The sequence below is a fragment of the Arvicanthis niloticus genome, chromosome 18 (assembly GCF_011762505.2).
Source record: "Arvicanthis niloticus isolate mArvNil1 chromosome 18, mArvNil1.pat.X, whole genome shotgun sequence".
Taxonomy (NCBI): domain Eukaryota; kingdom Metazoa; phylum Chordata; class Mammalia; order Rodentia; family Muridae; genus Arvicanthis; species Arvicanthis niloticus.
This window is the reverse complement of record NC_047675.1, coordinates 9,736,315-9,748,833: the sequence shown is the minus strand read 5'-3', so window position 1 is coordinate 9,748,833 and position 12,519 is coordinate 9,736,315. Positions and strand designations below refer to the sequence as shown.

General features: G+C 36.9%; 1 protein-coding gene across 8 annotated transcripts in view; it reads right to left on the bottom strand.

The window, feature by feature from the left end:
• Inpp4b (inositol polyphosphate-4-phosphatase type II B) overlaps window positions 1-12,519 on the bottom strand; it is a 702,669-nt gene that overhangs the window by 62,373 nt on the left and 627,777 nt on the right. For all 8 annotated transcript variants that reach the window (XM_034522353.2, XM_076915453.1, XM_076915455.1 and 5 more), the window contains 4 exons: window positions 11,542-11,665; window positions 10,369-10,486; window positions 6,032-6,172; window positions 4,015-4,112 (listed from right to left, as the gene is read on the bottom strand). In XM_034522353.2, the coding sequence (XP_034378244.1) occupies window positions 4,015-4,112; window positions 6,032-6,172; window positions 10,369-10,486; window positions 11,542-11,665 (481 nt within the window). The remainder of the gene's footprint in view (window positions 1-4,014; window positions 4,113-6,031; window positions 6,173-10,368; window positions 10,487-11,541; window positions 11,666-12,519) is intronic.

The window sequence follows — 12,519 nt, the reverse complement described above, 5'->3', positions numbered from 1 at the left end:
CCACAACAGCTCAAAGGAGCTTTTTACCAGTGCTTGCGGATACACATTACTATACATGTATTATACATATGGTTTTGATCCCGATTAGCTGCTTCAGACCAACATTCAGCAAAGCCTGACAGGAGAATGATTGCTCACCCTGGAGAGACCCCTGCCCACTACACCTTCCAGCAAAGGCTCTCTGTTCTCAGCTGAGGGGAAGCTGAGAGTATAGGATGATTCCTGAATTTAATTGACTATTTATTCCAATGGCATTAAGAGTTTTGAAAAGATTAGCTGATGATTTGCTAGAATGCTACACACCTCGGAAGGGCATGGGCAAGGCTGATAGGCCCCTTTAATTCTGCATCATGTTCCCACTTATTAACAACTAGAGGCTAAATGGTCAGTAATATTCATAGCAGCTACTAAAAAAAAACTACATTTCTCTAGATTTCTGAATTGAGACTATCCACTTAGCTTACATATGTCAGGGAATTAATGAATACTTGGGAAGATTATACTTGCTCACAAAAATTTCTGTTATGAGTAAAAGAAAACTAAAAACTATCTGCCATTGAGTGAACACTTAGCCTAGGGCAATTTCATCATATCCACGATGTGACAAAAGTAGAGTAAATCCATTAAGATTAATGATATCTTTGGAGAATAAATGTTTTACTTAGAAATCCACATAGAATCCAAACATTTCACTGGTAAGTCGTAAAAAAAGCAAGGTTAGGGAATTAATAGGGAGCATATGCATTGTGTCTTTTGAAATAAAATATTGAATTTCATAAATTATCTGTACTTCAATGTAAACTTCTTAAATTGACTATAAAAACAGGTAATAGATTTTGTGCATTAAATAGATGACCCAGAATGGTTCTATCTTTCAGAATGTTAATTCTTTCTGTTTTGGGTAATCCTGTAGCCCCCATCCATAGTCCCAACACAGATCTTTGGAATGGAATGTGGCTCAGCTCTGATTTGGTATGTGACATATCTACAAGAGGTACAACCTGTATATGTTTGTGTGATTATACAGATTTCTGTTGTACTTTTGTTGCAAAGTGCACAATGACAACACCACTTGATTCTGCTGCAAATCTGATAGTTTTGCTTCAAAATATAACAAGGTGTGGAAAAATCAGGTACACTAAAATCTAACTAATTAGATGTAATTGGCTCAAACTAAATTGGTTCAATCTGCGGCTCTAAGAATTAGTATTTGGAACGTAGATAGAAACTATGCTGCTTTGGTAAAGAGGTCATTGTGGGTTCTCTTCTAAGTTCCATAATTTCCACAGATATAGGTCTCACCCTGCATCAAAGATATGTCTCCTTGAAACTATTGCATAAAACAGACTGTTGCAGAAAACTGCAACAGATCAAAATACCATGAACGAGTGGCATGATAATCAGCCGTAAGTTATTCATGTTCAGCAGAGCTTCTTCAACAAAGGATAATGGGGGAAAGAAAGACTGTAAGAGCCAGTGAAGAAAGGAAATTTGCCCTGAGATTGAGTCTTCTAGAAGTGTCAGAAAACTACACCTATGTAATCTCATCAACATGGCTACCTAGACAGGGACCTGAACAAGACCTACACCAGTAGACATGCTAATGTAAAGAGTGAAATTCCCATGGAGTTCAACCCTTGATAAGAAATGGCAGGCAACTGAGGAATGTTGAGTCTTCCCCAGGAAAGAGGACCCAGATTGGGTATGTTAACACCATGTTGTCTGCTTAAAAATCATATACATACAAGTAACATTGAAGAGACTGATCAGGTTAATTTATATCCATCTATCTATCTATCTATCTATCTATCTATCTATCTATCTATCTATCTATCTGATAATACTATTATATTATATGCTAATATAATATATCTCTGTGTGTATTTAACAACAATTAAAGAAATAAAGGCTATGAATTTGAGAGTATGGAGATGCCTGAGAAGGAATAAAAGAAGGAAAGGAAGGCTGAAGTGGTACAACTGTATCTTAATTTCAAAGAATAAAATATGTTAAAGACTATCACACTTTTAATAAATAATAAATGTAATAAATTTATTTTTATATAATAAAATTTCAAGTTTCAAAGATACTTGGTTATATAGCCAGTTTTTACTAATTTAGGGTTTACTATCTGTAAATTAATCAATCATAGATTATACATGTTCAGAAGTAAAACTGCATCTGTATGAAACCTGTTTGAGACTTGATGTTTATGTAATTATTCCCTATAAAAATACAGCATAACAAACATTTCCATACTGCTTAAATTGTACTAGGATCTTATTAGTAGAAATTACTTTAAAGTATTTATAGGGTATCCAGAAACAATTCCCTTATGAAAATTGAAAAGACAACACTGGTTGGTAATATAGAAAGCTTAATGTTCTTAAATCCTTTTTTTTTTTAGATAAAAATCATAAGGCTTATTTTATTTTATATCCCAATCACTGTTTCCTTTCCCTCTTTAATTTTTAAACATTCCTTCAAATAGTTTAAATTACTTGAGTATATAAGTATTTTATATTTCATGTTAGGCAATCCTTTAGTAAGTACTTTTACTTCATTTCTTTTTAGGCAAAATGGTTGGTTTTGGTATAATAAAACCCTTCACAAAGTTCCATAACCTACTTTCAATTTACCTCCTGAATAAAGAAGACATGTTAATAGATCTCAAACATTACTATGGGTCAGACATCACTTGGAAGCATGCGTTCAGGGAGGTGCAGGACTCTGAAGAGGAGCTGAGGACCTGCATTGCTGATTGACTCCCAGGTCTGCTGATGCTGATGAACTAGGGTATATAGCTAATTTTCATATATCAGTGTAGACAGAAGTCATGTTGTAAACAAATGAAAACTCTGACATTATTTTCGAATGATAAGAAAAATCAAATCTTGGAGCAACAAATGACCAATGTCTAAGTCTTAGTAACTTCACTAATCACTAAAGAAAAGTAGTTTTGTTTACACATACTAGTAACCTTAGTGAAAGTAACAAATATATAATTCAAAGTATGCTAGATGCTAAAGAATCTGCATTGGAAGATTTTAATTTTGGAAAATATATTTTATATGAAATATAGTAATATAAAAATCATAATGTTAATACAAGACAGGAACTTTCCTATATATCTGCACATGACTACATGGATCATTTTAGTATCATGAGACAATACTCATTAGGTTATAAACAGACAAATATTCTGCTGCCTGTGAGAGTCCAAGCATCAGATACAAACAATGAACAAATTGCTTATAAGTTGGTGACAACTACACCTTGTGGCTTTTGGTGAAAATGTAATATTTATACATGTTAAATTTAGTTTCCTGTCCCCACATACATCTGAGGAAAATTATACTGGAGATAGATGAAATTCTGGTCAGTTCATAAATTCAAATACCCAAGAGTTCAAGTTGAAGAAAGAGCTACCCTAGTGAATAATGGAGAGCACACGTCCAACAATTAAACCAAGACTATCGACTTAGATGGTTAAAATTTTCACATAAAAGGGTACAATAAGTACATCCAATGAATTTGTCCCTTAAGCTATAAATCTTAAGATTACATTAGAGAACTTGTAATTTATATCATTTCTCATTACATTGGAGCCCTTGTATTCTATCTGACTTTCTCTTTATATTCATGTACTATATTTCATATGGATAAAATATTAAAGGCAAATGATCCAGTTATTTAAGTGTTAACTGTATAAAAATTTATTGGACTCAACTGAGGTTTCTAATTATCTTGCATATTTCTAAATCTTGGCCTTTTCTACATTTAGTGTCACAGCATGGACACTGGGCACAATGAGAATGGCAATCAATGTCATGAAGCAGGTGTCAGCCATGCCACCTTGGCAATCAGTCCTTTTCTTCACAAAACCTCAAAGTCACATTCACTCCACACTCCGCGCTACTTCACTCACAAGCCTCTTTGCTTAAGATTTTTAATCAACAAATGATTGTTAATCAACAAATGACTGTTAGTGATTTCTACAACCCGTATACTTACAATCAGGAGGCATCTTTTCCATAAATATTGAATAATATTCTTGTACAAGTTCAAAATTTTCTTGATTAATACTTTCTTGCAAAGAAACATCACCAAACCTAAAAATAGAAAAGGAGGAGAAGGAGAAGAAGGGGGAGGAGGGAGAGGAGGAGGAGGAGAGTCATGGGATATAAAACAGCATCAAAAATTAATACAGCTTATCTTGTCCTTTTACATAGATGATAATATTTTTTCTCTACACCTCATCTGTAAGGTCACACCTCAGCACACAGAGGAAGAATCCTCCCCCCATCTCCCTCCATTTGAGAGTCCCTATTCATGCTCAAACATGGATCTAGAAGAACATATCTGGAAGCTGGGCTAGATGTCATGCTGTCCTGTGCATGCTACAGTCCTCCCAGGGAGCACTTCACCTTTGAACACACTCTGCATAGGCCTGCAGCTATGTGCCAGAGCTCTCTTCACCCACTTTGTCATGTCCTTTTGTTCTATATACCACTGCCTCTGTCTTCTCTTTCAATATGTCCCAGTTTCACACTTAAAAGTTTGTCTTCCTACCAAAGGATGTTATGCAAGTAGCTTCCAATGTGCTATCACATATAGCTCCATACACACCTATATGTACATTTTTCTTGGTGTCAATTAAAGTCTCAGTGCTACTCCATAACTGTAATTTTGCTACTGTTATGAATCATAATGTAAACATCTAATATGCAGGATGTGTGATATGCAACCTTTAGAGGTGTTGAGGACTACAGGCTGAGAAACACTGCCCTACAAGAAAGTCCCTATGCTGGAATCAGATTCTTTCTTCACCAGTTTCGTCTTTTGAACATTTTTGGTTATTTCATGACCCAATGTCATGTGATATTTGTTGATACACCTCTTCTACAGGATGATACATCATTTCTCCCTTACTTCCACAGCTTGGCAAAGCAAGCAATGCCTGACAGAAGCCATGTTCTGTGTCAATATCAAATACAGTATCCAAAAAATAAACCAAGACAATTTCTTTAGGGTTCTCTGACTTTGCCAGATAGTGTCAGCAGCTGAAAGATTATTGGACTAAATGTTTATGTTCTCATAAAGCTAACATGTGGAAACCATTACCTCCAGTGCGTTTGTGTTTACTGGTGTGGCCTCTTAGGAAACGACTAAGGTTGAATAACATGAGGATGAGTTCTGACCCTGTGGGATTAATGTCCTTATAAGAAATGGTACCAATGATCACTCCTACCCTTCCTCTACATTTGTGTGAAGAGGAGATCATGTGAGCACATAAGGCAAAAGCCTTCACCAGAGACTAACCCTCGGGAACTGGCTCACATATTTCTAAGCCTCTTTAGTGTGAGGAATGCTGTTTAACTTTTTAAGCTATCTAGTCTTTTATCTTCACGCTAGTCTAAGTTTTCGATACAGTTAGCATTTATCTATGCAAGAATGGTCACATAAAAGACATGGTTGGGGATAAACAAACTGACTTTCTTGCTTACCCCGGCATTTCTCTGTATTCTGCAATTTCGTCTTTTTTAAAAACAGTTTCCAGGTAATTAAAAGTAACAATTTTAATTTACAAGAGAGATAAAGGAAAATGAATGCTTTCAAAAATGAAGTGACCCCTAGCGCAGTTAGAATGATACAAACAATAAAACTAGTCTAGGATAGAGTCTTACTGGTCCTTGAAAACTCCTACCAGCTCTTTAAAGGTCTGTAAACAGAAGAGTTGGAGGCTACTCTCTAGGTCACACTCCAGCCCCCACCCAGTATGGGCTGTGTACATATTTTATTATTGGTATAAATACATTTCTCAAGGTTTTGACACATTTAAATTTAATTAGGGGCATGACTTCTTCATATACAGTTTATTTTGTTATAATAAGCAACTTGGAAGTGTATTAATTGAAAGGAAAATGCTACACATCACATGTCTAAATTCTGTAAGCAGAAATATGGTATTTCTCAATATGCAACAAAAAGAGAAAAAGACACCGAGCTCCATGTTTCTCACGAAGCTTACCTCTCAGCCAGAGTCTGCTGCTCATTGATTCCAACATTAAACAGAACGGGATACACGTGAAGCAACTGGCCTTCTTTAATCTGCAGAGGGAGTGACTCAAATACTGTAGCTGGAAGCTTGACCTCCACCACATAGTGTTCACTGCAGACAGCAAGGACAGAAGAAAGAAATGGTTTAATTTGCTTGTGGTTCATTGGGAGTAAAACCATCAGTAGGGGTTGGAATACAACACAACACTGACTTGGTGTTTGTTGGTTATGTGCTTTCTTTCAATTGTTCGATCACTGAAAGAATATACACCCATTTCATTGTTAAAATGCATGGCTATGCCTTGGCAAGTATATGTGTATTTATAGTCTCAGCATTGCTCTGGATTCTGTAGGAAAGGGAAGACAATTAGCTTATTTTTGAAGACCCCTAGCCAAGCATATAGGTGGTCTCAAGTCTGTTTTCATTTTCTATTAGGATCAAAGCAGTCCTCCAAATATGGGAAATTAACATAATGGTGGTTTTTTTTTTTTTTTTTAGTAAAATGAGGTATAATAAACAAAGCAATGAATAAAATTCTTATGGTCTAAATGGAACTGTCCCACACAAACTATGGTGTTTGACCAGTTGGTCCACAGAGAGTGATGTTGATCTTGGAGATGGGCTAGTTAGAGGATGGGGACCATTGATTACAGGCTGAGATGCTTCATGATTGTGATTACAGTATCCCTGCCCCTGGTGTGCAGAGCTCTGTATCATGAAGCTGCCACAGCCACAGCCACACATTCCCTTCTTGAGAGACCACATTAGCTCAGATGATGAGTCCATATAAGCCTGCCTTCCCTTCTTTTGAAGTACATGGTCATAATTTCTTTTGGCCTGACTAGATGGATGAACCTCCCTGTTTCTGCTGGCTAGATGGAAATAAAATAGTTTAATTACTGAACATGTAACCTTTGGTGTTTGTGATTCTTTTGAAATTTTTGAATAAAACTGAAACATTTTCATTAGAAAACTTCATTAAGCGTGATCCTAACTATACAATGTTGGAAATTTAGAATCCATAAAATGAGCTCAGTAGATGTGGCTGTGCGCATATGTTACAATTGTTATCTGATGCAGGAAAAACCTGAGTGTAGGAACTAGAGAAATCCATGAACTTTCAGAAGCATATGGAGTTAGCAGGATCATAATCCATACCTTGGGTGAGTCTTCTTTTGACAATCATTTCAAATTTTCAAGTAAAACATTTGCCAAACACTATCAATCACATTTGTTGGGTTGTTTTTGTTTGTTTGGTTGGTTGGTTTGGTTTGGTTTGGTTTGGTGTTTGGTTTGGTTTGGTTTGGTTTGGTGTTTGGTTTGGTTTGGTTTGGTTTGGTGTTTGGTTTGGTTTGGTGTTTAGTTTGGTGTTTGGTTTGGTGTTTGGTTTGGTGTTTGGTTTGGTGTTTGGTTTGGTGTTTGGTTTGGGTTTGGGTTTGGGTTTGGGTTTGGGTTTGGTGTTTGGTGTTTGGTTTGGTGTTTGGTTTGTTTTGGTGTTTGTTTTGGTGTTTGGTGTTTGGTGTTTGGTGTTTGTTTGGTGTTTGGTTTGGTTTGGGCCTGCAGCCAGAGACCTTGGCAGGACCCTGAAAGGATGGACATTGAAACTTTCTCTGTTTACTTGCTCTTGGTTCATTTCTAACAGGCTCCTGTTTGTTTCAAGTCTTCCAAGACTGTTAAGACATGAGTGAGTTCATGTTTATAACTGGCCCATGTTGTACCATGTGTTGGTGATGCGTATGACTAAGTCACATTTTAGCATAGCAGTGCACCATGCTGCATTTTTCTTGTTCATTCATGAGCAGACCGATTATGCATAATCTTTTTTATTTTAAATAGTCCCCTGGTGAATATTTAGATGAAAGCTTATGGAGTGAGCAAATGCTTTGTTATATATCTCTTGGGTATATATTTAAGAACCATAGTGTAAGTTTGTATTTGTTTTTTTTTTTAACTGATTAGCTGTTTTCTTTATTTTTAGTTAAAATGCAATTACATCATTTCCTCTCCCCCTTCTTTCTTTCCCTCTAAGTCAAATATTCCCATTACATTACTCCTTTAATGGCCTCTTTTTCTTCCTACCAGTAATGCATGAAATGCCCGGGATTTCTTTGTTGTAGCAAAGTTTATTATCAGAAGTCTTGAAGGTGATTTCAGTGTGAGAAAAATAATATGAATGGGCAGTTTCCACCCCTCCCTCACTGACTAGAGATAGTGAGTATGGTTTCCTATGCTGCTTTTTATTTTAATTTCAATTTATTTTTTTTTAGTTATTCATGTACGTCCCGCTCACTGCCTCCTCCCACCATCTTTCCCCACTTCTCTCTCTGTTTCTCCTCTGAGCTGGTGAGATTTCCCCTGGGTATCCCCCCATGCTAGCTCTTCAAGTCTCTGCTAGGCTAGGTGTTTCCTCTCCCACTGAGGCCAGACAAGGCAGCCCAGCTAGAAAAACATATCCCACTTGTAGGCAACAGCTTTTGGGACAGCTCCCACTCCAGCTGTTCAGGACCCACATGAGCACCAAGCTGTACATTTGCTTCCTATGAGCAGAGAGGCCAAGGTCCACCCCGTGTATGTTCTTCAGTTGGTGGTTCAGACTCCAAGAGTGCCAAGCGTCCAGATTACTTGAGTCTGTTGATCTTCTTGTGGAGTACCTATCACCTTTGGGGACTACAATCCTTCCTCATATGCTTTTTATCATTTATCTATATTAAAATTTTGTCAAGTTTTAAATTATATTTTTAATTCCTGTTCAGATGTGAAATGCCTAAGTCTATTTTGGGAACAAGGACTTAAAAATATACAATCTGTATGTGTTTTCTCTCAGTTTGTTGGGTGTCTTTTCACAATCTTGGTGATTTCTTTTAAAAGTGTGTGTGTGTGTGTGTGTGTGCATGTGTATGTGCGTGTGCGTGTGTGAGAGAGAGACAGAGAGAGAAAGACACACACGCGCGCACATGCACACACACACACACACACACACACACACAGTGCTGCTGATGGATCCCAAGCCCAGTTTCCTTCGGGGGTGAGGCTCACACCAAAGTCTCTACGCCTGGTGTGCGCGTGCTTTCCTTACTAAACTTCCTTCCAGATGAGACAGCTGTTTGAGGCACTCTCTTTAAAGCAGAGAGAATTTACCCAGAAGCTGCCTTTTGTCTTTCTGGAGTCTTGTCCTCCTTTGACAAGTTCTAACCATAAACAGCTTGAAGAATGTCCTCAGCAAGATACCCTTCTCTTTGCCTGCTCAAATGCCCTGGTAAACTTCTCCATGAATTTTGGGGGAAGTATCAGCTTGTCACATTTAATAATAAACTTCATAATAATGTACAGAGCTGTGCTATTTTCCAGGTGTATTTGTGAACAATCTTTACTTATTTTTTTTCCTCCTATGAATAGCAAAAGATGCATTAATATTTGGATGAGACGTTTACTCTCATGGAGACTATGTATTCTTTCCTTATGTTCCAGAGCTATCTTTCAACTATGCATGAGGAACTGGCTGTTTTGTGTGCACCTTTAGGACATGATTCTAAATAATTATTGTATGTTTACTTTGTCTTTTCTCCATTTCTCTCTAACATGTGTTTACACTGTGGCCTAAGACTATTTCGAAATTCATATAACTTCATATAGTAATTAAATATGTTAACATCAAATCAGTTAAAATCTGGATGACTTCTGATTGAAACCACATTTTATATGGTATATTTCTCCTATTAGAAGTATCTTTTACATGCCACCATTTTTTAATTATTTCTAATACTTTGCCCATTATATTTTGACCTTAGAAACTATTTATTTAAAACCCTTCTCGGAAATGTTGCAGTCTAAAAGTGAATTGTCAAAAATGATTAAGAAAAATGGTAGAATATGCACCCAGCATAAGAATATATCCTTCCTAACATGTTGCTGCATTTAACTGAATTTAATTTCACGTCATCTCAAGAATTATGAAGCTATTAGCTGAGCAATTCCTGCAAAAGTAAAAACACCCCTAAGCTTTGGGATAGACAGTAATGAAGAGAAGTAGTTCTCTGCTGCTGCTGCTTCAGATTTTCTACATCTTTCATGCATCCTCGTGTTTAACCTCAAGATCATTCTAAACATTTATGAGACTTCAAGGAGCTTTTCAAGACTTCCCTGTATCATGCCATCTGGGTTTATTTCTCAATTCCACCCCCCCACACACAACGAAATAAAACAAAACAAAAAAATCCCCAAACATAACCTGAATTATTCAAGGAAACTTGCCCATAAAACCCCGTGTAAGTGAGAAAGTCTGAGCTGTGGACATGGGCACCACTCACCGCCTTCCTGTGAGAACAGGGAGGACATCGTTGGACGTGGCTTCAGTTATTTTAAATGCAACCTTCCTCAAATCTGAAATGCCGACAGCCATGTCCTCCAACATTCCGATTTCATCACCTGCACAGGGAGAAAGGGACCTTGTGACAAACAGACTATTAAAATAAAATGTTGGTCGCTGCTGGGCCTCCCTGCTGGGATTGTCCAGAGCAGTTCAGTGAATGAGTTTATAAAGGCAGTGAATCCATTCAGCATACTTTTCCATTCACCTCAGTGCTTTCATCAGTGAAATAACAGTTTCAATGGACTCCAGAAGTGAATGTTCCCTTTTGAGGGAAGAATGTCCAGCTTTGTTGAGAGCCTAGAGAGAGATTTCTAAGTCTTTTATGAAGCGAAGTATCATTTAGACATCTTTTCATTGACAGGACTGTTAATTTGATTTCTTTTTAGAAGAAAGCTGCCATGATCATTTCATCAATTGATCAATTACCTAATGCTAATTTCATCTTCAAACTCTGAAAAATATAGCCTGGAGATATAATGAATATTCTAGACTAACACAACCCAAAGGAAATAGAATGTAAGTTACATAAATATCTGCAGATTTTCTGCTCTCCGTTTTTAAAAAATAAAGTGAAACAAAGCAACACTGATTCTAATAATATAGTGTACATAATTCCAACATACACAAACTGCAGATTCAAATGTAAACCAATATATATTTCTTAATAGCTAATACAAAACACTGTCTTTGGTGGTCTTTGAAATCTGATGTTCATGTGTTCTAGACACACTGATTTGGGCTAGGTATATTCAGAGCCCTCCATAAAGTCATAGGGATTCCATATTGAACAGCAGAGTTCTAGACACAAGGCTGCTATGTGTTTCAAATCCAATGAAACCAATGTTGTCAGTGAGTCTCTTTATTAAATAATAAATCCAGATGGCTACTCAAGAATCCACTCCTAAATAATCCACAATTCAATTTTCAAAACATAATATGAATCCCAAAGGAATCCCAAGGGTGAATGAGTATAAAACTTAGAAGTTGACTTATTTCTATAATGCTTGGCACAGAAAAAGGTTCACTTTTTACTTTTGATGCTACTTAAAAATGAAAGTTTTATCACTACAAATAGCAATACGACCGTAATATAAACTCACGCCATACTTACTGTAAGTACTTAGCAGCCCTTCGTACTGTGCTATCAAGCCCACTGTGTGAAGCTGCTGTAGGAAGCCAGGGTCATGCAAACTGGTATGTAATTTGATGATAAAACCACAAACCAATCCAGAAAGCTAAGAAAAGAAACCATTCAAGAAATTTACTGGGGTCAGCAAACTTATCGCTTCAGTTTTTAAATATCTTCAGGCTTTTGAGACATCACAGATTTAATTAAAATTCCTCGAGCATATAACAAAGATGCTAGAATTGGCACATATTTATTAAAATAAATTGATGGTCTTTGATCTAGGGTGGCATTGCCTAAGGGCTTGGGAAGACTGAACTGGAAGGAAGCTGGAGCTAAATAAATGGATTTCAGAATCAAGGTGGAAAGCCTTTGAATTGTATGTCTACCATCTATAACCATGGCACCATTCAATGTTTTTACGACTTTTCAAATTATGCTATTATTTTGTCTTTGCACATGTGACTGGAGTCACTAAAAGGGCAACATTAATAAGCAAGCTTAAGGGCAAGTCCAATGTCTGGTTAGCTTGATCTGCCACTGGACCACTAATGACGTAATTTACTGGCAATGGGGCAATTTGGTTAAAATATCCCCTTCCCATAGACTGCTTATAAAGTGAAGAAGTCTGTCTCCTTCCCTTCATGTTTCATATACTTGACCTCTGAAAGTGAATTGTTTGATGAAGAAAGTAGAGAGAAAGAAATGCAGCAAGCTCTGCACTGGTGGTAGAACTGGTCTTAGAGCAATGATTAGGGTTGAATAGCCAAAGCAGATGACTCTGCAAACCATTATGAACAAATCTTGCAGCCTTGCAAACTTCTTTTATAAATGAGAAAAGAGACCAGTGTAAAACCCTGCCCTGAGATTTGTGAGAAAGCCGAATAAATAAGGAGTTATATACAAACTCCCCCTTGGCTCAGTTCTTGGCTATCACCTGCAGTGAAAGGTAACAGTCCCTTC